We start from the raw sequence: 27,118 nt of genomic DNA, 5'->3' as shown, positions 1-27,118 counted from the left end.
TTGGGAATCATTAGGAAAGGGATGGATAATAAGACAGAAAATATATTACCTCTATATAAATGCATGGCATGCCCACACCTTGAATACTGCATGCAGATGTGGTCACCCCATCTCAAAAAAGATATATTGGAATTGGAAAAGGTTCAGAGAAGGGCACCAAAAATGATTAGGGGTATAGAACGACTGCCCTATGAGGAGAGATTAATGAAACTGGGACTTTTCAGTTTGGAAAAGAAATGACTAAGGGGGGATATGATTGACGACTATACAATCATGACTGATGTGGAAAAAGTAGATAAAGAAGTGTTGTTTACTCCTCATAACACAAGAACTAGGGCTCACCAAAGGAAATTAATAGGCAGCAGGTATAAAACAAATAAAAGGAAGTATTTCTTCACACAACGCACAGTCAACCTGTGGAACTCCTTGCCAGAGGATGTTGTGAAGGCCAAAACTATAACAGGGTTCAAAAAAGAACTAGGTAAGTTCACGGAGGATAAGTCCATCAATGGCTATTAGCCAGGATGGGCAGGGATGGTGTCCCTAGCCTCTGTTTGCCAGGAGCTGGGAATGGGCGACAGAGAATGGTTCACCTGATGATACCTGTTCTGTTCATTCCCTCTGGGGCACCTGGCATTAGCCACTGTTGGTAGACAGGATACTGGGCTAGATGGACCTTTGGTCTGACTCAATACGGCCGTTCTTATCTTATGATATAGATGGAATTCCCAGCCTGCGGTTAAGGGAAATTTGCTATGTAAACCTATAGTTACAATCCAGGTACAAAAAACCCTATTCTCTGGCAGCTCAGCCAAGCCCCAAATTGGATCTGGACCGTTAAAGTTTAATTAGTTGTGTTCCTTGAATAAGTCACTGACCTGTACTTAAATATCTGAGAGGGCCATTGACTGACACAGATGCTGAAAATGAGCACTAGCCCCTTGTCTCAGGTAGGGTGACCAAATATCCTAATTTTATAGGGACAGTTCTGATATTTGGGGCTTTTTCTTATATAGGCGCCTATTAACTGCTCCCCCCCCCATCCCGATTTTTCACACTTGCTACCTGGTCATCCCTAGTCTCAGGTTCCTTGTAAATGCCACTGAATGGCAAATGAAATGGGGGATTTGCCCTCCTGGCTCCATGCTTTGCTCAGTTCCTCCTCCTGCTCCGCCCAGCAGGTTCTGCCCCATACTGGGCTTCCCGCAGCGAGGGCCCAGCTAGTTCTGTGTACACTCTCCCTGCTGTGCAGCATGGGCAGCAGCAGCCATTCTCAAGGGAGGTTGTGGCCCATTTGTATTCACACGCTCCACGCAGATGTGCCAGTCAGTCGACGCGGGTCAGCACAGTCTGTTTCTAACGCTCAGATCGGAGCAGCGGCTCGTCCTTGAAGGAGTGAAGTGAAGCCTCCCTTGGTTTTGAGCAGTGAGAGGAGTTTTTGGAGAGTAAGAGGAGGATCAAGAGCCTCCTCTGCTCCTGGACAAGCCAAGTTAAATATTCTTTTCCTATTCGGGTTTTCCCATTCAGGTTACCCACTCAGACTAGATTCTGCCAGCATTGCCCATTTTGAGAGGCTCCTGGCTGCATGAGTAGCCCTGCTGAAATCAGCGGAGCAACTCATTGTAAGCAGGGCCGGCTCCAGACCCCATTTTGCCGGGAGGGCGGCAGGCGGCTCCGGTGGACCTTCCGCAGGCATGACTGTGGAGGGTCCGCTGGTCCCGCGGCTCCGGTGGACCTCCCGCAGGCATGACTGCGGAGGGTCCGCTGGTCCCGTGGCTCGGGTGGACCTCCCGCAGGGACGTCTGCAGGAGGTCCCCCGGAGCTGCGGGACCGGCGACCTGCAACGCGCCCCCTGCGGCATGCCGCCGTGCTTGGGGCAGCCAAATTCCTAGAGCCGCCCCTGACTGTAAGGCACTACTCATAACCAGTAATGACACCGGAACCTGCCCCTACATGAAGAGTATTTGCTAGGGAACATGCATAACTGGGCACAATTTTGTTGTGAATGTTTGCATGTGAAAAAAGGTCACAATTTCACTTCAGGCCATTGTGCACCCACCAGAGTTTTTGTTCCTTATGAAACACCTCTGGTGAAACAAGAGGTTTTATTTTGAAATGTTGTGGAAATTTACATTTCCATGTGCAAATTGGGCTCAGCCCAAAGGGAAATTCCAAATTTGAAGGCATGAAGAATGCTGAGGTCTCTGCTCAGAAATGGGACGCACCTTTGAATGAAGGTTTTCAGACTAATATGGGTTCTCATGGAAGCTTGGGGGGCAGGGGGAAAGGATTGAATGAGAGGGCATAGATTATTCATGTTTCATGCTGGCATGTTGCCATGATGACTAATCCATTAATGAAACCTTCTAGTGATGGGAGGGAGGGAGGGAGAGAGAGAGGAAAGAGATTCTGAAAGGGAACCCTCTGTGGATAGTTGTCATACAACCAACGGAGCAGTTGAGCCTAGGATGGTTTGGTTAGCTTAGGCAACCTTCTCTTTGCCCACATTTCAGAGAAACCAGAGGCCTAGAGCCTTCTTCAGATGACAAGAGGCAGGTCCAGGTGGCTCAAGAGCCATCAGGTGGCTTGCAGCATGTCCCAGTTAGGGTATAAATGACCTCCAGCATATAATGGACGTAGGGATAGATACTTAGATTGTAAGGTCTTTGGGGCAGGGGCCATCTTTTGGTTCTGCATGTGTATAGTACGGGTCTGAGGACCTACTATAATCACAATTAGGCAGAGGTCTCTGAATGGCAGTGCACTAGGAATGACACTTAAGTACCATGGGGCTGTGATATAAGCATGGGGCTTTCAGATTTTACGTAATTAAATAGATCAAAAGAGATTCCCTCCAGGGGCATTTCCCGATTTGGACTCTGCTGTTGCGCACACGATAGCCCATACCCTGCTTGTCCCACACGTGCTGTTACCCTTCTCCTTTAACAGACACACTGTGCTATTGTGCACCCGTGTTCTCCACCCATGCTACTGCTCAGTACAAGGAGAGGGAAGCAGCTATGACCCTGTCCATGCTTGCCCTGAAACCATGTTAGTCAATCCATATTGCAACACAGCCTGGCTTGGCCGGGTGCTACCAAAGGAGTCAATGGGCGTTTTGTCATTAGCTAGGCGGAGTGGGCTTGAGTGCACGGTTGTTATTCCTTGTCTGGCGTGACCAGCCATCAGCCAAGTTAGACACTATTTCACCAAACCATGCAAACAGGCTGAAGGACCTCTTCAAAGGAGCCTTCCCACCACAGCGAGACTGACCCTCACATCACGGCCACCCCCTTCCACACCACACAGAGTTGGACCAAACTGTAACCCAGAGAGAGCGGAACCCTGAATAAGGAGCAATGCCGCAGACTCTATCACACCCACCAGGGTCTTTGCCATTGCTATGGGCACCCAGACACGACACCGAGACGTGGCAGGAAAAACCCCTTAGACAGATAACATGGCTCATCTCGCTCTGCTCTAGCCAGGGATCCCGGGTTAACACGGGGTCCCCCAACTCTTGCTAGTATGGATTCAGTAACATGGCCAGAGAGCCTAGACCAGTTTGAAATATTACCACATCCTAGCTGGTGCCCTCACTGGATGCATTTTGTATGGTACAGACAGAAATCTCCTCTCCCCCGTCCCATGCTGGGTGGCTCCCGTAGAGTACGGGCAGGAATAGAGGTTCTTCCCCTGGCTTCCAGCCAGGCCCAATGCAGAGCCCAGGTCAGCTTTCTCTCTGCCCAGTGAATTCCTTTCTGGTCTATTCCCCTGGAGGCAGTCAGCCTGGGGATGTAACTGGACAGGGAGTAGCAGTAATGCTGCCATCACGGAATGTCTGGAATTTATCACTGGTCTTGAGTCATCAATAGAACCCCATTCAGGGCTTTGTCATCTCATCCTCAAAAAACCCACAACGGCTGAATGTGATGAATAAGAGAACTAGTACAGGCCCTGGCAGGGGAGTGGAATTAACCCTTTCCTTGATTGGCACTGGGGCGTTGAGGCACCCAGCAACCCTGAAGTACCAATAAATTAATCAGGTCTTTCTCTTCTCTTCTCTCCACTACAGAATGCAACTTTCTTGTCTCCTTGTTCCCGCAGGGCACTTTGAGTTCCAGCACATCACCACAGCCCTTCTCCTTCTCTCACATCGCATGGCCCCGGTCACTCCTCAAAGATCTGATCATGGAGGTTTCCTGATGGGCCACGTGGCCTTTGCTGCCTGGGAGGTGGGAGGGTGATGTGGGGGGGGATTCCATGAGGGGATCCTGGCAGAGACTGCCTCTCCCAGGCCCCCCTCTTATGTTATTTCAATAGGAGGGGATCATCTGGATCATTATTTTCTTTTCTACACAATTCTCCCTAGATGAAGTGTGCAGTGTGAAGAGCACAGGAATCGCCGCACTGGTTCAGACCAGAGCAGGCCCATATGTGCCAATATGCTCACATCTGTCATGCTTTCCATTTTGTTCACTCAGGTTCCTGGTCTTTGAAGCTGCCTCATCTGCCTGATGCACCTTTGGAAAAGGAAAATCCCCAGAAAAGGCTCCTCCCTGATGTTTCCTCAGTCCAGTCTTCCACTCTCCCCCGCTAGGAGATCTGGGGACTGCAGCGAAAAACAAAGAAGATTCAGATGGTCTTTGGGGACTCTGACTTCACAGCTAAAAACATGTGATTCCTCTTTGAAAAGAGAAACCACAGCTGCTCTCAGTAACACCCATATCCCAATGTACGTGAAAGCTCTCAGGTTAGGGTGAAGATCTGCTCCCACAAGTAACCCGGACATTCTGCCCTGCAGCAGTGGATTATTCTATGGGATTATCCCATACAGGAGACAGTCCCCAGAGTATGAACAATAGGCTGAGCCTTAAGACTCTTGAAAGTCCATAAAGCGTTGAACCCTGCCCAAAGAGACTGCTGAAAGCGAGTACAATGCTTAAGGCAACGTTACTGCAGCCTTGTCTCCAATCTCAGCCTCGCTGTGCCGGGCCCAGTGAAAGGACCCAGCATTCTTATGGCTTTGAGACTCTAAAGGTGGACCCAGCAGTGGGCTATGGCTGTTTGGTTCTGCAGCAGGAGAAAGAGACGGAAGGCAGCCAAAGGTGCCAGCCAGCTGGAGCCATTTGCCCTTTTAACCCGAAGGAGCAGGAGGAAAAGAATGAATTGCCAGGAGGAAAATTGAGAGAGCATCTCCAGCGGGAGAGCAGGAATACCAATGGAGACATGCTGGGACCCGAATACCACAGCTCTGGCTTGGCATCCGCTGGTGGGTACCCAGCTACAAGAGACTCCCCACAGTCTGCCCCAGAGCTGCTTCATTCTGGGGCTAGCACCGGAGCTGACCCCAGTGAAGAATGGAAAGTGGTGAAGGTTGAACGAGTCCTCATTTACCCTGCTGGCCAGCCGCGGAAAGCAAGTAAGCAAAGCGCCTTCTTCCCCCTTTCTCACACGGCTTTATCATGCTCTCTGCAAGACTGTGTCACTCAGGCTACACGTAATAATTGGGGGCCTAACATGTTATCCACCATAAGTACATAAGAACAGCCCTACTGGGTCAGGCCAAAGGTCCATCTAGCCCAGTATCCTGTCTACCAACAGTGGCCAATGCCAAGTGCCCCAGAGGGAATGAACAGAACAGGGAATCACCAAGTGATCCATCCCCTGTTGCTCGTTCCCAGCTTCTGGCAAACAGAGGCTAGGGACACCATTCCTGCCCATCCTGGCAAATAGCCATTGATGGACCTACCCTCCATGAACTTATCTAGCTCTTTTTTGAACCCTGTTATGGTCGTGGCCTTCAAAACATCCTCTGGCAAGGAGTTCTACAGGCTGACTGTGTGTTGTGTGAAGAAATACTTCCTTTTATTTGTTTTAAACCTGCCGCCTACTAATTTCATTTGGTGACCCCTAGATCTTGTGTTATGAGAAGGAGTAAACAACACTTCCTTATCTACTTTCTCTACACCAGTCATGATTTTATAGACCTCAATCATATCTCCCTTTAGCCAAGTAGAGTGATTTCCACAGCTCCTCCTAGGACAATCCCCTAGCTGGACTGCCTAGTCAGACACAGGAAAACCCCAACCGCCCTAATTGTCTCCCCAGGGGAAAGCCCAGTGACATCCCCAGGGGTGTGGATGCCTGGAGCTTGGTCAATACCACACAGTTTCAACAGATGGAAATCCCGAATCTTTCCAAGTGCAGTAAGTGTGTGTGTGTCGGGGGGGAGAGATGTGATTTACAGGAAGCAGCCATCTCATGTTCCCTGATTAAAGGCCCGGTTGATTGATAGAGCTGCTGGAGCTTCTCCGTTCCTTTTCTGTCCAAGTGTGTGTGAATTCAGTGCCAGGTGCTGGGTTACCCTCGCCGGACACGGCAACCCTCCCCTTAGCCACAGAACAGACATGCCCCCCTCCACCCGCAGTCCTTTGTGGAAGGAAGGATGACTCATTCTCCAGGGCCTAGTGAGTCTGTGGGTTCTTCGCTGAGGCTGCCAGGAAGGATGCTGGCTCTGCCCAACTCCAGTGGCTTTTTCTGGGATGTAGACACCTGTCTGCTTGTAGCGGGAATGGTACGTCCAGTTTATTTCATCCCAGCTCCTGATCAGCCATCAGATGATAACTTGTGCTCACTACCCATCCTGGGCTCTGTTAGAACTGGTGACCTACAAGCAAATGGCTTGGTCCCTCATCACTTGCCCTTTGGCCAGCCACTCCCATATATTTCCAGCTCTTGTTTAAAAATTAGGTGCTTTATTTTAATCTCCTCAATTCCTTCCCTTCCATCTACACCCGTTCAATTAGGATCACCTTTGCGGGGCTGTAACTGTCTCACTTTTCTGGCGCTAACCAGCCTTTGAACCATCCTTTCAAAATGCAGCCGCTTGCAAAGCTACCCTCTGCCAGTAACACCCCAGCCCTTGTATTCTAGCTGTAACCAGGGCTGGTGCTTCCATTAGGCGACCCTAGGCGGTTGCCTAGGGTGCCAGGATTCGGGGGGCGGTATTTTGTGTTCTCCCCACGGGGTGCATGGGAGCTTCTGGTTCTGCTCCCGTCGCGCCGCCGAAGAAGGACCTTCTGCCGACGTGCCACGGAAAACAGTGGCAGGCAATTGAGCAGCTCAATGACTGCTGCTGTCGCCTGCAGCATTTCGGCGGAGGGTCCTTCTTCAGCGGCGCGATGGGAGTGGAACCGGAAGCTCCCGCGCACCCTGTGGGGAGCGCACAAAATGCCGCCGCCCGAATTCTGCCTAGGGCGCCAGAAACCCTGGCGCCGCTCCTGGCTGTAACCTCACTTAGAAGCCTGTGGTAACCCCTTTTACAGTATTAACACCACCCTTCTGGGATTACAGACCCGGGAACCATTATTTTAACACATTTCCCATCATTCTTGATATTTTGTTCCTGATCGGTTATTATCTCATTGCAAAAGCAGATGTGTCAATTGCACCCTGATTTGCAAGTAACACCTCCCCCAGCTTATTTTATCTAGCCATATAGGCTAGGATTTTCAAGGGACTCGTGATTAGGGGGAGCTCTGGGTTTGGGTGTCTGACTTGAGATGCCTGATCTTCAGAAAGTGCAGAGCACCTGCCTTCTTAAAATCAAGCCCCTTTGAGGGACCTCAGGATGAGCAACCTCAAAAATTGAGGCATCTCAAACCACTAGCTGCTTCTGAAAACCTTGGCCATGCTATTTGTATGCGTGCGCCATTAGCTAATCTTTTGGCAGCAGCGAGGGTAGCGCAGGACAGATCCAAATCATCTCCCGGTCTGTGTTGTTCCCCATTCAGGACGGGAGCTCTGCTTTGAGAAAGGTCAGGGTTCGTTGTATCCAACCTCGGCACTTTCACAACACACGCCACAATTTCAAAAGCACAGCTGGAATTTTAAAGCAACTCAACAGGGGGTTTTTTTGGAAACACTTTGTCCATCCTGGCTCCTTCTCCTATAAGCAAGACCGGTAAGTCACTGCCTGTGAGCCATCAGAATTGCTACAGCAACTCATTGGGAGGTCAGGTCTCATATCCATGTTTGGATGCAGGATCAGGCCCTTTTGCTTCAGGTGGGAATAAACGCCTGGAGAAACTGAAGCCTTGTAAAGCAAAGGCCTGGTTTGAGCCAGATGCCCCCAGCAATGAAAAAAAAAAAGGTAAAAAGAGAGAAAATATAGACAATGACAGGACAGACAGTGTGGTCTTGAGGACAGGCAGTGTGGTCTAGTGGGTAATACACTGGACTATGACTCAGCAGGTGTGGGTTCTGTTCCCTGCTCTGCCACTGACCAGCTGGGTGATGACCTTGGGTATGTCACTTTCCTTGTTTTTGGGGGAGGGATAGCTCAGTGGTTTGAGCATTGGCCTGCTAAGCCCAGGGTTGTGAGTTCAATCCTGGAGGGGGCCATTTAGGGATCTGGGGCAAAAATCTGTCTGGGGATGGGTCCTGCTTTGAGCAGGGGGTTGGACTAGATGACCTCCTGAGGTCCCTGACAGTCTATAATTGTCTTGACATAAGGGAAGGTTTCCCAGTGGGCATTTTTCCTGGTCCATGTCACTGCTCCCAGTAATGTCAGTGGAATCAAAACCCAGTCACGGTGCTCAACAGACAGTTGCACCAGAGATGAGAACAGCCCAGCTGCCACGTGTTGGTTCTTAGGAGGCCTGTGTGAGTGCCATTCCCAGTAGAGAGATGGTCACAACTGGTGCTGCCCTCTGGTGGCAGTGCTGGGACTGCTTGAGCATAGTCTGAGCCAGTGACGACGAACCTGCCCTTCCTATTGGATCTGGCTAGAGGCAGATTGGTGGAGCAGAGTGTGGGGAAAGGATTGTACCACTCCTGCCGCATGCTGTGCCCGTTGGGTGGGTTTCACTCGCCGGGACTGTGGCAGTGGCACTTTCCAGCCACCCCAGCTTCCCTTTATTAAAAATGGAAATACACAAAACCAAACCCTTAGTTACCGAGAACAGAAAACTACAAATGGAATAAAGTGGAGAAGCCATCCCCTCCCATCCCCCAGCTCAGACGGACACAGGCAGGAATGCCGGCGTGGGGATTCTAGCCCTCAGCCTTGGATATATATTGAAAGAATGCCTTTAAAAAACAGATGAAAGAGGCGCGATGCTATTTAGCCAGGGGGCTGACTTTCCTGCGACGAGCGCAGCGAGATACTATGCTGTGCCCTGCCATTCCACTGTGCTCAGTGTCAGTGGCAGGGGACCGGGTGGCTATACATCTGGTAGAAATGGCAATAGAGCCACGGCCAGATTGGTTGATACAGTCTCCATACTGTAGTCCTTAACGGTACTCGTCCGGTCACAAGTGCGGGAACATCCTCTTTGCTATCTATTTTATGTAGCTGACCTCCCATCACCATCGGATTGGAACCCCTCACAATTTGTAATTGATTTATCACCACTACATCCCTGGGATTATCCCCATTGTACAGTCAGGGAACTGAGGCACAGAGAGGCAAAGGCCCAGATCCTCAAAAGTAATTAGGTTCCCAACTCCCATTGACTTTAGGCATCTAAATCCGTATAAGGATCGGGGCCTAAGTGACAGGCAGAGCAGTGAATCAAACTCAGAGCTCCAGCACCCTCACCAGTGGAGAGGAAGGATGCGCCAGTGGTTAGAGCTCTACTAGTTTAGGATGTGGGAGGCCTGGGTTCAAGTTCCTACTCCTCCACAAGTGCCATTGGGTAAGTCCCATAGTCTCTCTCTGTGCCTGAGTTCCCCATCTGTGAAAGGAAGGTAATAGCCATGCTGCAAGGCGAAAGCAGCTAAGGATTGTGATACTCTGGTGACAAGGGCCTTATGCCTACCTGAGCTCAATAGACCATCTGGCCTCTCTTAGTGATGTGCCAAGAATGGGAGCTCCTCATGCCTTTTCCTACAGGACCAGGAATTTGTGGGATACTCCCCTCCCCCCCCCCATGCCACACACTATAGCTGACAGTATAAGGAAGGGCCCAGTGAGCCTCGCAGATCATGTTGGAGAGGTGCAGTGCTGCACATTATGGTCCCCGGTGGTCAGTTCTGAGATATCATTTCCCACTCCCCACTCCTGGGTGAATTTCCAAGAGTGTCTCACTAGCCCCCAGGCTACATTCCCATTCTCAAGGCCCCCAGTCCTAGCCCCAACCCTCCTAGCTGAGGAGATGCGATGAGACTCACTGGAGTAACTCCTTCTCCTTAGTTAGGGCCTGTGCCTGAACCGCTGAACTCAGTGGCTGTTCTGGCACTGTCATCATTGGGAGCAGGATTGGACCCTTAAAGAGGGATTTTGCTGCTCTTTCCAATAGGTTCCCAAACTTTCCAGTGGGTCAGACTAGGGTTGGGCTTTTCCAAGGAGCCTAAAGGAAGTGGGTGTGCCAATCCTGGTGAAATGCAAAGTGCCTAACTCTCTTAGGCGCCTGGGAAAATATGTAGACCTGTTTACTTGTATCTGTGTTTGAAGTCGGGGTTGCTTCTTCCCATCCCAGCCAGTGGACATCATAATGCTGAATTTGTGACATCACTATCATTTCCATAGCAACCACCTGCGATGTCATAGGGGCAGGATTATGATGTCACAGAAGGATCTTGCTGAAGGTGAAGCTGGGCAGGGAGGGGAGGAACAGAGGCTGGTCTCCCCCCACTCCAGCAAGCCTGGCCTTGCAGGGAGGATCCTTCTGGGGGGCTAGAGGGGCATGTAATTAGTCCCCAGCTTGGAGACAGGGGGTGGGAGACCCACACAGCTTGGGGTGCAGACTCTGCTCCAGGCCAGGGATTACCAAGAGCAGCCGCAGCAGGCTTCAGGCAAGTGGATTGCTGTAGTCCTCCCCCCACATCTGCCCCATGTCCCCCCACAGGGACAGCAGAGAGCAGCTGCAGAGTGCAGGAGTGGCAGCGTGGCCTGGTCACCCCCCTCACCCAGTGGGAGCTCCAGGGCGATGTCTGGAGACAGGATTCAGCCCCCTCTCTAGTGGGGGAGTTCCCCTGTCCGGAGCTTGCCAATAGTGCACTGCCAGCCGAAGGAGAGTGCCCAGTAAAGCCCTGGAGGGTGACCAGAGAGCAGGTGTGAAAGAGCAGGCTGGGGGCTGGGTGGGGTGGGGTGGGCTCCATATAGGACAAAGCCCCGAATGTCGGGACAGTCCCTATAAAATCAGGACACCTGGTCACCCCCATGTTGGGCCAGGGGGGACTCGGCTCTTGTGGCCTGAGCCAAGGGAGAAAGTGAAAGACACCCGGCGCCCTGGGCGGGCCGGGCAGCGCTAGGACCTGGCGGCATCCGCCTGCCCAACGTGCTCTGCCCGCGGAGCGGCTCCCAGCCCGGGGGGAGCGGCTGTGAGCAGAGTCCCCGGCTCCTGCGCGCCGCGGGAGGGGGCAGCCGAGCCGAGCCGCTTTGACAGACGCGGCCAGTTGCTGACACCCGATCCCCCGGGCCGGGAGCGCAGAGCAGCCCGGCCGCTTAAAGCGCAGCGGCTGCGGGAAGCGGCTCAGAGCAAGGCGCGCCCGGGGGGGAACCAGCCCAGACCCAGTCGGACCCGAAGGTAACCGGGGAGGGGGGCGAAGGTGGCCCCGGGCAGGGGCGGCTGGCGGGGCGCTTTGCCCGCTGGGGGAAGCGGGGGAAAGTCCTGCTCGGGGGGGCGGCCAGGGGACCCCCCAGATCATCCCGCACCTCGCGGGCCACCTGCCCCCGCGAAGGCCAGTGACCGCTGGGAGCAGCCAGGCGCGGGGGGAGCCCCGGACCTGCCGCTGCTGCCGGCTTCCCCGCTGCCGGACTGCGCCCGGGTCTCCCCACGCTCCCCGGCCGGGGCTGCGCGGACACCCCGCTGCCCTCCGGGCGCGCTGGGCAGCCCCGCGCGGATGTCGCTTCTCTGGCCGCGGATCCCTTTTGGGGGGGCAGGGGGGTCCCAACTTGCAAGGCAGAGGGCGGGTTTCTCGGCTGCCTGCTCCAGCGGGAACTTTCCGGGGGTTCCTCGCTGCTGGGGACCAGCTCGCTTCGCCTCTCGCTGAGACGTAAACGAGCCCCGGGGGTGGTTGTGTGTGTGTGAGAGAGAGATGCTGTGCAGCCTGATTTAATGGGTAACGCAAAACTGCTGCTTGTCCCACGAGCAGAGCTGGCAAGCGGGTCCTGGAACCTCAGCCAGGCGCAGAAGCGCAGATTTGGGTCCCCTCTGTCTCTGCAGTGCCAGCTGCACAGCTTCGAGCTGCGAGAAGTGCAGAGAGGGGCAGTTCGGTTGCTTGCCGGACCCCTTGCCTGCTCTGCTCCAGCCATCTGCTGCAAACGCACTTGCGTTGCTTTTCTCGAAACCTGGACTTTGATGTGTGTAGAGTTGGTTCTTGTAGAGCCTCCATGCTGGAGCTGCTAAGCGGTGCACTATGTAATTTGGAGGCATAGACCTTGTCCTGTGTTAAAGCCAAGTGGTAGGATGTGTGAATGGACCTGACTGATTTGATGGGGTTTGCACCCCCCAGCTTCACAGGGCACCCTCCCTTACTGCCATCCCACCCCACGCCTTCCTAGTCCAGGAGACTTCATCTGCCCTCCCGTCTTCCTCTGGCTGCACCTGGGGGATTGCAGCTGCAGCCACACAATCTTGCATTGGAGACAGGAGGTCTGCCTATTTGCACCCTGTCTGCAGCCAAGGAGATTGCTTATGTGTTGTCCGAAGGATGTGAAAAAATACCCACCTAAAGTCCCCCTTGAGTGCCTGACCCCCGTCAGTCAGCAGGGACCAATCTGAACAAGAAGATCTCTCCAGCAGGTCCCTGGTTCCTGCAAAGGAAGGACTCGCCAGAACCCAGAAGTGGCTCCAATGGCTTTGTTGCCTAGAGCAGTGATATTCAGACCTCAGTGGCTCAGGAGTCAAATTTGCAATCAACGTTCCCCAAAAGAGCCATGGTCGTGTGTATATATTCTTGGTTATTCTGACCAAGTATTATTATTTTATCAAGTACGGTTGGTTAATAACACAGTAAAAGCCTCCTGATTGGCTAATAACTGAGATCGGTTAATAATTAAATCACACGGCGTTTTAATGTCATGTGCTGCAAACTAGAGCTGCAGGAGACACATTAAAGAGCCACTTGCAGCTGTTGAGCCTAGATCCTGGCGATACCCAGACAACCCAGATTTTCCCTGGGATATGTGGCACCCCAGTGCGGGATGGAGGCACTGGCAGGCTGGATCGAGGGGAGAAGTTCTCCTTGAGACACCTGTTGGTCTCGCGGGATTCCAGCTGTCCCCGTTGCTCATCATTTGGGATCATCCTCCAGGTCTGCCCATCGTTCAGAGCTTGCTCCATTGCCTGATGTGTTAAACAGAAATCTGACTCCAGGCCCTTCTGAGATTGAGGCAGGAGCCCCCAGGCTGTGGCATTGGAACAGTTTGTGTTGTGGGGGTGCTGAGAGCCATTGAATCAAACTGTAAACCCTGCATCTGATGGAAACCACTTCAAGCCGGGGGCCGTGGCAGCACCCCTAGTTCCAGCACCCGTGCCCCTGGGGGGAGTTTTATTCATACTTCCTGTTGTTTGCTTTTCTAAGATGTCGTTCTGGAAGTGAATGAGGTGCTGGATTGACTAACCCAGAGCTAGATGCCCTCTGTTCTGACGCGGAGTTGCAGCACAGGCAGGGCGATGGGATTGCGCTGCAGTGTGCCTCACCTTCCCTTCGGGAGGCCTCCTCTAGGGAGGAGACAGCTTGGTCTCCCTGACTTGTTCAGCGTTGGCTTCTCTGCTGAATGGCAGTGGTGGTGGCTTTTGGATACAGACACTGCTGTGCCCTGGACTACAGACAATCACCTCCTGTGACGCTGCAGGGATTTCCATCTGTTACCTTTTCCTCTCCCTCCACCTCTGCCACAGCTGCCTTTTTGCCCCTTTATCTTTGCGGAAGTTTAATTTTCCTCATTTAAAGTACAGCATCTGACCTCAGCAGGTGAGAGCCAATCAGGCTCCCCCTTCTTCCAGGGACTTTGGCTGGGACTCGCAGGGCTGCTCCCTGGCCACACAGCCACTTTGCGAGTGGTTGCCCATTTACATACGTATACAGATGAGATCGCCTGCTCTCTGGCCACGCTCAGGGCTGAGAGGGACGTGCTGGTGATCCGTACCTGGAGGAGCACAGCTGCCACCCGTTGAAATACAGATGCTCTATCTGCTGCACTGACCAACCCGCCAGAGCCTCAAAGTTTGCTGCTTCCAAAGCTGTTGTGTCCTGTGTGGCAGTTTTCTGCAGGTTTAGATGGAGTGTGTGCAGCCCACCTTGGCACTGGGGAAGGCCTCCTGGAACGCTTGTGGGTCAGGACAGCGGCAATAGGCACTGAGTTGCGGGGGAGGCACTGTTGGGCACTGGAGTTCAATGGGATTACTGTGGGGTATGTTGTGATAGCTGTCGATTTATTGGGTTAATCAGAAGTTTTAACTCACGTCTGCAGCAGGATGCAATCCCCAGCTTTCACCCACTTATTTGTTTTCCACCAACCCCTCCATATTTTGCAAAGGCAGCGACATTTTCCTCCTGCTTCCCATCTCCTCTTGCCCACGTGCAAAAGGAAGCTAGACGCTCCCCTAAGTGTTCCAGCTGAGTTTGCTGACAGCCCCAGAGAGATGTTGCCAGACCACTATATTCCATTGCTTTTCCAAACAGAGCACCAGAGACACCTGTGGCATGTCCCACCAGAAAGCTGGGAACCTACCCAAAGTAGGGAAGTGGGGGTGAGGCTCCCCCAGACCAAGTTAGGGTTGGCATTTCCTTTGGGTCTGTAGTGCCCTAGGTCACATGGAGTTTTGACATCTGAGGGGGAGGAGGATTTGAGACCAGAAAAGAGGCCGAAATTTAATACCCAAAGCAGAACTGGAAAATACAGATATTGATTTGGTTTGTGGGCAGAAAGTTTCACATAGCTGTAGTTAAGGCAAAAGGTCAGTTGTTTCCTGCCAGAAAACCTGCCTTCATTTCCTCCTTGCCAAACGCTCAAAACATTGGAGCGAAAGTTTCCCTCCATGGTTTTAGATGTGGCGTTGATGAACACGGTTTCTTTCTCTGAGTTTGGTGCCCAGTGGGAAGGTTTTCCAGCTCAGTTCTCTGGTACTTGTGTCACCCCCGAACTGCCCAGCCTGCTGGCTTGGGGGAAGCAAAGTTGTCCCACTTGCAAATCTGTTGGAGACCTGAGCCTATCCACCACCGGGTCGTCTTCCCCGCTGTGGGTTACAAGCTGTGTCATAAGATCACTCAGCCACATTAGGTAACATTCCTGGCATAATAAAGCCAGGCTGCACAAAGGGCAACTCACACCTGTACAGTCGTGTTGTTTCCGGAATGGAATCCAGGTGCTCCGCTTGTTTGGCATTGTCTGGGAAGTACCTTTACCACAGAGTTGGTATAAGCGTTGTCAGAACCTCAGGCAAATAATCCAGCCAGCCCCTGCTCTTCCTTCACCTCGCAGCACCCAAGATAATCCGCTGGGAGGAAACAAGAGCAACTCTTCTTTGAGAGTGTGAGCATCTGGGTACGTTTGGATGGGACTACATTTCATTTCATGAGTCTGTCAGGAGGGTCTCTGGTCTGCTGCAGATGCTGGTCTCAGTAAGCAGCTTGGAGGTGTAAAGCCAAGTTTCAGAAACAGCTTTTGGTGCCATTACCGAGAGACTGAATTTATCTCGTTTCATTCTGGTGTCACATGGAAGAACTCTGCCCTGATTTGTTGTGTTGGTCAGAGATGGAGCTTCCTACTTGTCTCCGTATTCCCCACACTCTACTGTCTGGTAGAAGCACCTCCATTTGTGTGTGGATTGCCTGCAACACTGTGCTGTGAGGTGATGGGGTTCTCGGTGTGGAAAAAAGCTCTTCATTGGCAAGGGCTGGCTGCTGCTCCGTAGTAGTCTGTGTTTCCTTTACTGTCCCATATTAACAGTGCTGTATCTGGAGCTGGATTCATTCCCTCTCTCCTTGGTTGTTTGGAATCAGATCGTTTGTTCAGTGCAGTGTCATTTCCTGAGCCCTCTTCCGTACCACAGGGCCTTTAGATGTCTTGGAGCAGAACTGTGGCGCTTTGGGACGTCAAAGGCACCCGATGGGGAGCAGGATATTGGTGGAAAACCGAAATCGAACCTTTTTGAAAATCACCTGCCAAATCTTGAGTCTGGGAGTTGGTTTCCTCTTCCAGCCCATTAACACCATTGGCCTCATCTATTAAACTATTGGCATAGGTCGTCTCAGTGCACAGGCTTTCCCTTGTGGAGGTAGAGTGCATCCAGCCAAGTCGCTTCCTCTCTTCCCCAAATGTGCTCCATGCTGTTCTGGCTTAGAGGCTCTCCCATGAGCACAGCTGAGCTCAGCATATGATACTTTGTGTCTGGGTTTGTTGTGGGACCTTAAAAAACAAGGGGTCTTGAGACTTTCCCTTGCTATTTCCAAGGGACCCTTTGGCTCGGCAACCATAGCTGTAATAGGCAGCAAAGCAGCAGAAATGGCTTGGCGTGGAATCCTGGCCCACCCACGTCAAACTCCCACTGACATGAGTGGGGCTGAGGTCTCCCTGTTGTTTGACACCGATATCTGCATCACCGGGCAGTACGTCAGGGTTTGATGCAGGGGTAAGATCACGGTCTCGGGAAGAGCTATGTTCTTGTGTCATCAGTCACCTGAGGGTTTGCAAGTTCCACTTCCCTGTGCAAAATAGCCCTTTGCAACCGGACCCTGCCACTGCTAGGTAAGCTGAGCAGGGAGGAATTCTGTTTTCTCTTTGGCTGGGAAGGGGAGGGTGACCAAAAAAGCCCTTCCTCAGCCTCGTAGGAACAGCCCATGTCCTTGCTGCAAAAAGGTCGACTCTGATGGGTCAGTAAAAAGCTGTTAAGCTCTTAGCTTTGGAGGCATTGCGGGAAGTCATGCCCGTGACATTTGGAAACCTAAGGAGCTGGTTAAGTGACAAGTGCCTGTATAACCCAGCAACCCCCAGCAGCTCTGCCGCATTTCACGATCTGTCAGCATTCCCATCACAAACTCCCCTTTCTTGTGATTTCCAGTCCAGCAGCCAGCTACAAAGCAACCAGCCAGACCCTCTGGCGGCAGGCGGGGATTGCTGCTCGCAGCTGTGAGGAGACGAGACGTCCTAACCTATCCCCAGAAACCCTATTCCTGGGCCAGGAATGGATGTGGCCCTTGTGTCCCGCAGGTTAAATAACCAGAGTCCATGGCTGAGTCGGAGCTATGGAGGGGGGAGGGGAGGCAGGTAAGCGGAAGGCCCCTGCTGGAGCTAGACTGGTGATGCTGGGGAGTGCCAGAATGAACGCATCCCGGAGTGCAGCCTTGAGCATGGAGGGAGGGGTGTGTGCCAAAGGGCTGAGTCCCGCAGTGCCACTTGCGATGCCAGGGGGAAGTGCGGCTGCAGCATGTGGGAGCTGGCGGGGTGGGTGCGGCTTTGCTTTTGCAGAGGAGTAATCGTAACAGTTAATAATAATTGTATTAGCTCTAATTCCCCTGTGTTGCCGGAGGGCTCATGCTGCTGTTCAGCCCTGCAATAAAAGCCACACACTAGCAATGATTCTTAGTTATAATAATTGAAGAAGAACATTTGAAATGAACTTTTGATGCAAAAGACCTAGAATAGCTGATAGAAAACCCAGCTGGCATCGCTGGCAACGTGGAGTGATAAATATAGGGACCAGAATGGCCATTTAGGAAAATATCCCCAGTCGGAGGAAAACAACGTAAAGTACCTTTGAAAAGTTGGGAAAGGACAAAGTGAGACTGAGCTGACTCCCCTTGTGGGGAACTCCCCTTGTGGGGAGGGGAGTTCCACAAAGCAGGGTCACCTGCCAACTTCCCCTGCCCGGTGGCACCCTTCCTTAATGGAGGGTGTGTGAGCACAGATGCCCAACAGTCCCGGGCTTCAGGAGAAGCGCTCGGATGTAGCCAGACGCAGTGCCCTCATCAGCAGTAATATGTAGGGTTGAAACAGGGCTTTTCTTCTTCAGATCACATGACATGCACCAACCCGTTTGTCCTCATACACCTGGGAGGCAGGGAATTGCTGCTATTCTCCCTGTTTCACAGGGAGGGAAACTGAGACAGAGAAGATAGGGCAACGTTCTCAAGCGTGGGTGCGGATTCTGGGCATGTGCATTTGGAGATGCCCTGGGCCTGCCTTTCATAAGAGCTGGACCCTCCTATCTCCAGTGGGTGTCGATGGGAGATGCGGGTGCTCTGCACCTTTGAAAACCAGGCCCTTGGGGGTCTACAGTCAGATACTCCAAACTCAAGCCACCCAGAATCAGTGGCCGGTTTTCAAAATTCCTCTGTAAGTGACTTGTTCAAGGCCTCAGCTCTGGTGTAAGTCAGTGTAGTTGGCTTAGAGGGTCAGAGTTAGACCTCAGGAATTCCTGGCTCCCAGGCCTGTGCTGAGGCCATTAGAAAACACCTGTCTCTGCGTGTATGTACACTTGTTGTGCCCACACATCTTGGTGATGCTGTGTGTCGGCGTGTGAGCGAGACTGGCCTTTGCAGTGCTGCTGGTCTGAGCGGGAACTCACTGGCCAAGAGCAGATTCATCCTCAGAGCTAGAGAGCAAGCCCGAAAGGCCCCCCTGGTTGCTATTAAAAGGCAGTAGCAAGATCGAGAGACTCCAAAATGGCTCCGTTGAGAGCTGTGCTTCTCAGGCAGCCTTGGACAGAAAAGAACTTGGACGGGTTTGGAGTGGTTCAGCATGAAATTCACAAACATCTGGAGCCTGTGGCTTGTTTCTCAGCAGCTCCAGCATTCCACAGCCATATTCCTCCTTTCTCCCTCAGAAATAAACACCGAGAGGGCGACCTGGCCCCTCTCCAGCCAGTGTCAGCCTCGCTGGCTGGCTGAGGAAACGCTGCTTCCCTCCTCTGTGCTGTTGCCAAAGCAAAGCCAAGGCAAATGTTTGTTGCATTTTTTTTAAAAAAAGAGAAGATTTTGACCTCCAATGTCCCTGCTTGAGACAGACTCATCGTTTCCAGGAGACAAGAACCATATGCTCTTTCTTTCTTTCTTTCTTTCTTTCTTTCTTTCTTTCTTTCTTTTTCTCCAGTCCCTCTCTCTGACATCCCACGAGAGCTTCTCTCCCTCTTCCTGAGCCCGCTGTACAGAAGCACGTTTAAGAAGCCAGCCCCAGGCAGGAGATACCATGGCTGAATCAATTCCACCTGACTTACACCCCACTGCAGCCCCCCTCCCCGCCAGCCCCGTAGGAACAAACAGGCCGATCCTAGTCTGGTGCTGTCCGTTTGAGTCAGGGATGCATCCCTGATCCCAGCGCTGATGGATAGGAGCCCCGTGTTGGGGCAGTGGAGCTACCAAAAAAAGAGCTGGCTAAATCCTTTGTGGGACTGGGGGAAGGAATTTGCATCCTGTCAAACAGAAGTAGTTAAGCTGGAGAGATGGGTGGGGGGCAGCCGTGGCACAGCTGCAAAATGCATGATGGAGCTTGTCAGCATGGAAGTTTTGCTAAAGCCCCACAAAGCTCCCTACCTTTGGAGTTCACAGCTCCCCATAAATCTGCCTCCCGCTGCGAGAGGGAGAGAGAGAGGCCGTGCTTTCATGTGCTAAAATAACACGGCGAGGGCTTGCGTTCCTCCTCCTTTGTAGCTGCCAGAGAGGGGCCAAATGATTCAACCCTTCCCTTGGCAGGGAGAGCGTTTCCGAAGGAACAGAATCAGACGCATCCACTAATTAAGTAATAGCGGAAGGTGGGTGGTTGTGAGTTGTCTGGCAGCCAGCTTGCTTTGGGTTTTGCCCAATGCAGATTCTGAAAAACCACAAGGTTTAAAGAAATATCCAGAATAAAGAGGATATGAGGAATGTTGCCTGGGTGTTTGTGGAGACAGGGACCCTGCTTAGGAGATGTACAATGCTGATATATGCAGGCCGCAGAGGGACGCCTGGCCAAAGGCCTGGGAAACCTTGGTTGTACACTTTGTGGAGAGGGGAAATTCCCCCTGGATCTGTAGTGTAGGGAATCGGAGAGGTCTGATATGACAGGGAAAGCGGGAGTGCATTTCTCCCCTGTCCATATAGTAAGTTGTGTACTGTAAAGGGGCGCTGCGTGGGGTGTGTGTGTGTGCGCTTTGGACACAGGTTTGTGTGGGGTAGGGTGGGGGTGCAGGAGGATGTGCATTGCGGGTGTTTGCAGGACGTGAGTGTGTGTGGCGTGGGGAGGATGCACGTTGAAGAGGGGTGTCTGTAGGAGGTGTGAGTTTGTGTGCACGTGTTTATTCTGAGTTTCCATTAGCCACAGGAAGCTGATTGTCGTCTCTGTATAATAGCGTCTAAAGCAGTGGTTCTCGAACTTGTGTACTGGTGACCCTTTTCACATAGCAAGTGTGACCCCCCCCACCTTATAAATTAAAAACACTTTTTTTATATATTTAACACCATTATAAATGCTGGCGGCAAGGCGGGTTTTAGGGGGGAGGCTGACAGCTCGCGACCCCCCATGTAAAAACCTCACGACCCTCTGAGGGGTCCTGACCCCCAGTTTGAGAGCCCCTGGTCTAAAGGGAGGAGAGGCTGTGCGTTCTCGCTCGTATCGGAGCTAGTTGGAAAATTTCAACTGAAGCAAGATTTTACCGTCAACCACAATTTTCCAAAAATGTTCCTCAATTTCTTCCTGCTTTTCGGCTGGCTCTGGTGTGGACAGACAGGCGTGCCCGGGCCTGGTTTTCAGCCGGGGACCTCATGCTGTAACATCCGGATCCCTCACCCGGAGGCCATACTTGCACAAAGGCAGGGAAGTGTCGTTCCAGAGGCCCAAGTGCTGATCTGAAGGTCCACGTACAGGAGGTGAACCTATGTCCTCCACTTAGAAAACCGGCCTACGGGACGTCCCATGTACCATATGTAGATGTGGATTGAGACTGGGTCTCCTTGCTTGCTTTGTGAAGTGCTGAGCATGTTGAGAATGGATCCCGTTCTTTCCAGGTGTAACTCCATTGGAATCAGTGGAATTGCGCCAGGGATGAAGTTGGCCCATTGTGGCCGGGCTAAGGAGAAGACGACCTCACCTCTGTGGAAGAAGTGAGAGGGTCATGGTAGCCCCTCATCCAGGGGCAGCGTTAGCTAGTGGAGGTAATGAATTCTGGCTCATGTCTGCCAACATCAGGCCATATTCTGTTTACTCAGAGGCAAGGCCAGAGGAGAGCAGCCACTCAGCGATGAGTGTGGGATGGACAGAGGGAGATTTTGGATTTGTCTGACACTTCCCGTCTCTCCCATTGCTAAGGACTGAAAGGGTTTCTGCTGTGTTCGCTGGGCCCTGCGCTGCCCTGGGCAGCCTATTCCTGCCTAGAGGGCAGACACAGCTCCCTGAGTTTCCCCGTCATTGTTCTGTTGAGAGAAAGAGAAGAGGCCGGGATTTCATCCCCCCATGCGTATAGATCTCAGGGCATCCACCAGAGCCGAGGCCGCCCGCATGGAGAGAGCCCTGCTGGCCGCTCGCTGCTGGCTCTGTGCAGCTCCGTGACTGCATGGCCCTTGCACTCAAAGAGCATCGTGGTGGGGGAACCCTGCCCAGCTCCCCCAGGCTCCATCCACAGCAACCGGCAACCAGCAACTTTGCAGGCGTGACCAGGGAGATTGGCTGGGGCCCCTCACCCTGAATTGCCTCCCATTTTGAGGCCCAGGATCCCCTTGATAGCGTACTGGGGGGAGGACATGTCCCGTTCATCGCCGTCCCTGGCCCTACTCCAGCTCCCCCTGCCATGGGTCCCTGCTACGAAGAATAATCGGGAAGGAATAGCAGGGGGACTGTGGCAGAGTTGGTGGGACAGGAGGGAGGGGGAGAGTGTGTGTGTGTGTGTGCGCGCGCAGTGGGTGCGTCCCCAAACAAATGTGCACTATATTCTAGAGCAGTGGATCGTTCAGATAGATGCTGTACACATAAAAGCACGTGTGTGCAGACACACACATGAGAGTGCACACACGTGCACCCCTGATTGCTTTTAGATGCATGCTGTCCGTTGGCAGCTATAGAGGGTCCTCTATATCTCGATGCCCGTGCAGTGAATCTTCCCCTAGTGATTTCCTGTTTGCCATGACGTGACGAGGGCTCTGGGGACCATCCTCCTGCCAGAGCCAGACAGTTTTTGCTAAGGTGTGACTGACACCAGAGATGAACACGCAGAAGTGCAAACAGACACACACACACGCTCCAGCCTTGGGGGCGTCACCTCTTCCTTTGGTTTGGTTTGCGTTGCTATGGGGGCGGAGGGGTGAGTCCACCCTTCCTCCTGCTGCATTACACCTCCCCATCTGTGGAGGGCCCACATCGTTGCTGGGCCAAAGTCACTGCTGGAGTAAACCTGAGGCACCCCTATGGTGGGTGCTGAATAAATACTCCCAGCAATAATACTAAGGACTGGGTGGAGCCCTGCCAACCTCGCAGGAGCCGAGCGGGTCTGGGTGGATGGGACTGCCCCAGCCCCAGTCTCTCTACAGCGCGAGCGTGCATTGCTGAGGCCGGGTCTCTGCTGCAGTAGGCATCTGCCAGCATAGCCCTTCTGCCTGTCTGGCCTTCTCTGCTGGGTCCGGCCTTGGGTCGACCGCTCAGCTGCAGATTCAGGCGGTCCTGCTCCCTGCTGTCCCCATGCCAATGGCAGCAATATACGGTCTCGTGCCGCCCACCCACACGGGACATGAAGAATATCGTGGTTGTGCCCCGCACCACCTGCTCAGTCACCAATCAGGGGTCTCCTTCCCTTGGGCTGTGACTGATTCTCAGGTACCATGCGGTGCAGGCTCCCTGGGGCCATGCTCCGGCTGCTCCCTGGATCTGTTCCCCTGCCCAGAGCTCTCAGCCCACTGTGTCCCTTCGGCTTCCCAGGCGACCTTGCTGCAGGATTTCCATCCAGCCCTCTGCCCAGCTCCTGTTGCTCATCCCGCTCCCATTCGAGGCTTCTGGGGCAGGGCTGGCTTTCACAGCACTGCAGTTGGTTTGTGGAGTGGGAATTCACACGTCCCCCGTGGGGCTTCACTCCTCCCTGTGTTAAATGCTTCCTCCCGGCCAGAGGCTGCGTGTGCTTGGGCATGGGAGACCCAGGCTTGGGCTCATGCCCAGTGACCACCTTGGAGGACCCCGTGGTGTTTTGCAAAGAGGAGGATACTCATTCACCCCGACTCGTCCCAGCTACGGACTGTCACCTCCAGCCCCACCCAGCTGCACACACTGCGAGATGAGAACTGGGAGAATTCTACGCTCATGGAATCGCTGACCTCACAGGAACAGGCTACAATGGCTTTGGAAAGCAGCCACGCAGGGAGTCAGACAGACATCCTGAGGCAGGGAGTTCCCCAGACAGCGCCCTGCCCTGTCCTGAATGTGGTGTTGCAGAACAGGGAGAAGTTGGCAGAACTAATTTGCCTTAATAGGATATAAGCCAAAGATGGATGACTAAAGGCTTTACACTGTGTGTTCACCGGCAGGCTGGTAAGCAGTAACAGACCCCGGGATCAGGGTCCCACGGCGCTGGATGCAGTACACACAGAGAGGAAGCGTATCTGATTCCTTACTTATGGAATAGTACCTTATGCCTCGAGGAGTCCCACTGATTTCAGTCTCCTGGGCTGCTCATGGAGCCCTGAATTAAGACAAGATGCAGCAGGGGTTAGAACAGAAAATAGGACGGACCAAGGCAGGAGGGCTGAGTACTAGGAGTGTGTGTTAACCGAGGCAGAGCCCAGCGCACTGCCATCGTTTCGAGGCTTTGTTTATTTCAGAGAGACGGTATATAAATAATACAGGAATAAGCTCAATCTCTCTCGCGTGCCGCTCCCAGCGGGGAGGTGTCAGCCGTTCCCGTGCCCCTCGCTTGGCTTCGCTGTGCTGGGACTGCTGAGCTCAGCAGGGGGTTGAACAACTCCTGCTAGGAAACGAAGCCTCAGCCGGCCTGTCTGAGTCAGGGGAGTCTCCACAAGCCAGTTCACGCTGTGTCGAGGGGCAGGTTTGGGGGGACGGGAAAGGAAATTCTCAGCTCAGAGCAGAGTTCCCCGCCGGAGCGCTCTGTCTTCTTACCTTGAGCTCACTGAAAGGGTTGGATTAGTAATGCAGCCCTTCCTTCGCTGGTAGGCTTACGGTCTGAACCACTGCTTAAAATAGCCTGGAAGGGTCCCAACCAGCACAAACGGCAAGAAAATGAAAAACACATTAAACAACTGGGAGTTAACTTCAGACATGATCAGAGAAGCTGGACTCAGTGTCAGGAACAGCCCAGAGCATCCCTGCTGGCGCCATGCGTGGAGTTCCCTCATACACACACACATACACACACACACACACACACCTCCCTTATACTTCTACATGCACACAGAACTCCCTCACACTCCTACACACTCCCTCACTTACACTCCTACTGCACACACACATACAGGCATGGAACTCCCTTACACACATACACTCTCTCTGTCTTTCCCTCCTTTACACGCGGAACTCCCTTATACTCTTGCACACACGTGCGTACACACACACACACACACACACATTCTCTATAGGTCAAAATCTGCTCATCTATGATAGTAAGTTGCTGCTGATTTATGGGTAGATTTTTCCCCAGGCCCGATCAGCGGCGCCGTGAATTAAAGGGGAGCGAGGGTTCCCCTTACTCCCTGCTGGCCCAAGGAACAGCTGCTTCCCGTGTGGCTCCGGCTGCAGAGGGGGGAGCAGGGCTGCTCAGCTAACACTCTCCAATTTGGGCACGTGGGCAGAGAGAGGGCAGGGGGTGGGCGGAGCCTTGACTCCCCCAACCCCCATTTGCTGGTCTCCATAGCTAGCTGGGTGCCCAGTGTGGGGGTAGGGTGTCGCCGAAAGGGGTGAAGTAACACAGGGGAGGGTTGTGTCACACACCACCCCTTCCTCAGGGCTGAGCCAGAAGGCTCAGTCTAGCCCCTATGACACAGGCTCTCACTCATCCAGGGGGCACAGATTGGAAGGGGAGAGCCCATGGAAATCCCCTTATTTCCCCCCCTTCCCCCATGCGGAGCCCCCTGCATCACCAGCTTTTACACTCATTTTCAGACCCCTCCCTTTAGTTATAATGGGGCAACATGGCCACCCGCCTGGGGGCTATGGCGGCCTCGGGGCGCGGCTTAGGGCTGATAACCAAGCACGGGCACTAGGCTACCAAGCACAAGCCTGGAGTAGCCCAGCTGTGTGGCTTAAGTAGCAGAGCACGGGCTTTGGCACTGACAGTTGCCCGTTATGTGCACCCCCTAAAGCATGGCCAGACCCCCGTCCCTTGGGGCTGCTGGTCTCTTGCAAAGGATGAGAGAGGGGGAGATTTTTAGCCCTTTGCTTGTGAGATTTCTGAGCTGCCCCAAAGTACCAGCCCTGCTCTCTCTGAGCCTGAAGCACTCAAGTGTGCTCTGAGCTTTAAACACGTAGCATCGACTTAACCACGTGCACAAGTGCTTTCCTGAACTGGGGGTGCTGGGTTGGTAACAGCATGCAATGCATGCGCCCACTCCCTCCTTTAGCCAGCACTGCTGGGCGGTTACCATGGATCCCTCAGAATAACCTCTGAGGAGAGATCAGAGCTCGTCCTGTGGCTTTTGGGAGTTGTGGAGCTTTGGTTCAAGGCCGCGTTTGTCAACCTTCATCTCCAGATCAAACAGAGATGCCCATGGGGCTCCCGGCAGGGACTGGCTTGTGGCTCTGTCCCGACACATTTATGGTGAACCCCTCTGCTTCATGTGACACAGTGTAGCTCCTGAAATCACTCCAGTGTGAGCGGAAACGCTCCTTTCCCTGCTGGAGGCAGACGCTGAGGCCTGGGAATAAACCCCCAGTGCATGGGCAGAGCTCAGCAAGGGGGGTGCGGCACTCTCCGGTGAGTGGTAGCTGGATGCCTCCCCAAACAGGGGGCTTGCAATGCTGAATGAGTGCTGGCTGCTGTTATAATATCTAGGGAGACTGGAGACTTGGGAGCCGGTGAGTGGGGGATACACCTGCCTTTCACCCTTGGAGATCTCCGCTGCAATCCTGAGGTAGGCCACAAATCAGAATTGCCTAGCCCCTCATTCACGGCGCTCCAGGCACAGCATAGAATCCCAGTCCAGCCCTGCTATTATTATTGTGGAACATTGGTATTGTGGTAGCTCGAGACCCCACTGTGCCAGGTGCTGTACAAACATATAGGAGAGGATGGCCCTAGCCCCGAAGAGCTTGCTGCCCATTCGGCATGGCGGCCCAGGACTGGAACTGCAGGTGGTAGTGTACTGTTGGTAGGATTACCTTGTGTTGGCAGAGCTTGGGGGCGGGGCAGGGCTACCAGGAGAGGCAGGACTGAGGTGCACTGGCAGAGGGATGACCAAGGAGAGATGAACAGGTGCAAACAGCACCGACAAAGCCAACAGCCATTGAACGTGCAACGTCACTCCAGCCCCTCTTGTCCTTTGTGCTGCCCCAGCTCTGCCGTTTGCTCCCTGGGTGCGTCCGGGAGATCCATGAGGTCAAGGGAGCTGCCAGGCTGCGAGGGGAGAGAGAGAGTCTCCTTGTGTTCTCAGTAGTGCTGCCCCATGCCAGGTCCCACAGCCTGTAGGGAATTCCCTTCCCCTCCCCTCAGCTGGAGCTTGGTGGCCACCCGTGGCTGCAAGGGGGCTAGTGAAAGGGGACACATTGGCGGGGACCAGCCTCAGTCTGCAGGACTGACTTCCCTCTGGATGTTATAGCAATGATCTGTAATTTCCCGAGAATACAGGAATGGCCTGGCTGGGGCAGAGCCCTGTATGATGGCCTCCAGCAGTGGGTAGTGATGGGAGGAAGGCAATTGTTAGGATTGGGAAGATTCCTGCACCCTGCAGGTGATCGGCTTCTTACCCACAGAAACAGGAGAGGAGCCTGCCCTGCTCACCCTGGCGGGCAGTCTGATCGATTCTCCTCTGCTCCAGCCTGCCCCACCCAAATAGGCCCATTCCTGCCACTCCTCCTTCAGCATCCCTCGCCGGGCGATGAGGGAGTGGTGTCTTTTCTGAGACCAGCACCCCTCTGCTGCTGAATTTCTCAGATTGATGTGGGTAGGGAGGTAGGGTGGAACCTGTGACCGTTCCCTGTGCTGGAAGCCTTGGATACCAAGCGAAAAAAAACCCCAGCTGTTGGGATGGCCCATCCCTTAGT

The 27,118-nt window shown here is 53.3% G+C and overlaps 1 protein-coding gene across 2 annotated transcripts in view; it reads left to right on the top strand.

Moving 5' to 3' along the window:
• The first annotated feature begins 4,725 nt into the window (after window positions 1-4,725).
• Window positions 4,726-27,118, top strand: part of SYNPO (synaptopodin) — a 43,182-nt gene continuing 20,789 nt past the window's right edge. The window contains exons 1-2 of one of the 2 annotated variants that reach the window (XM_039484246.1): window positions 11,339-11,534; window positions 13,534-14,365. In XM_039484246.1, the coding sequence (XP_039340180.1) occupies window positions 14,350-14,365 (16 nt within the window). In that variant the 5' untranslated portion in view covers window positions 11,339-11,534; window positions 13,534-14,349. Of the gene's footprint in view, window positions 5,423-11,338; window positions 11,535-13,533; window positions 14,366-27,118 lie in introns of those variants that run through there. The other variant, XM_039484247.1, reaches the window with a different exon arrangement.

Source organism: Mauremys reevesii, linkage group 8 (genome assembly GCF_016161935.1).
Source record: "Mauremys reevesii isolate NIE-2019 linkage group 8, ASM1616193v1, whole genome shotgun sequence".
NCBI lineage: Eukaryota > Metazoa > Chordata > Testudines > Geoemydidae > Mauremys > Mauremys reevesii.
The sequence above is the reverse complement of the archived record's forward strand: the minus strand, read 5'-3'. Positions and strand labels throughout refer to the sequence as shown.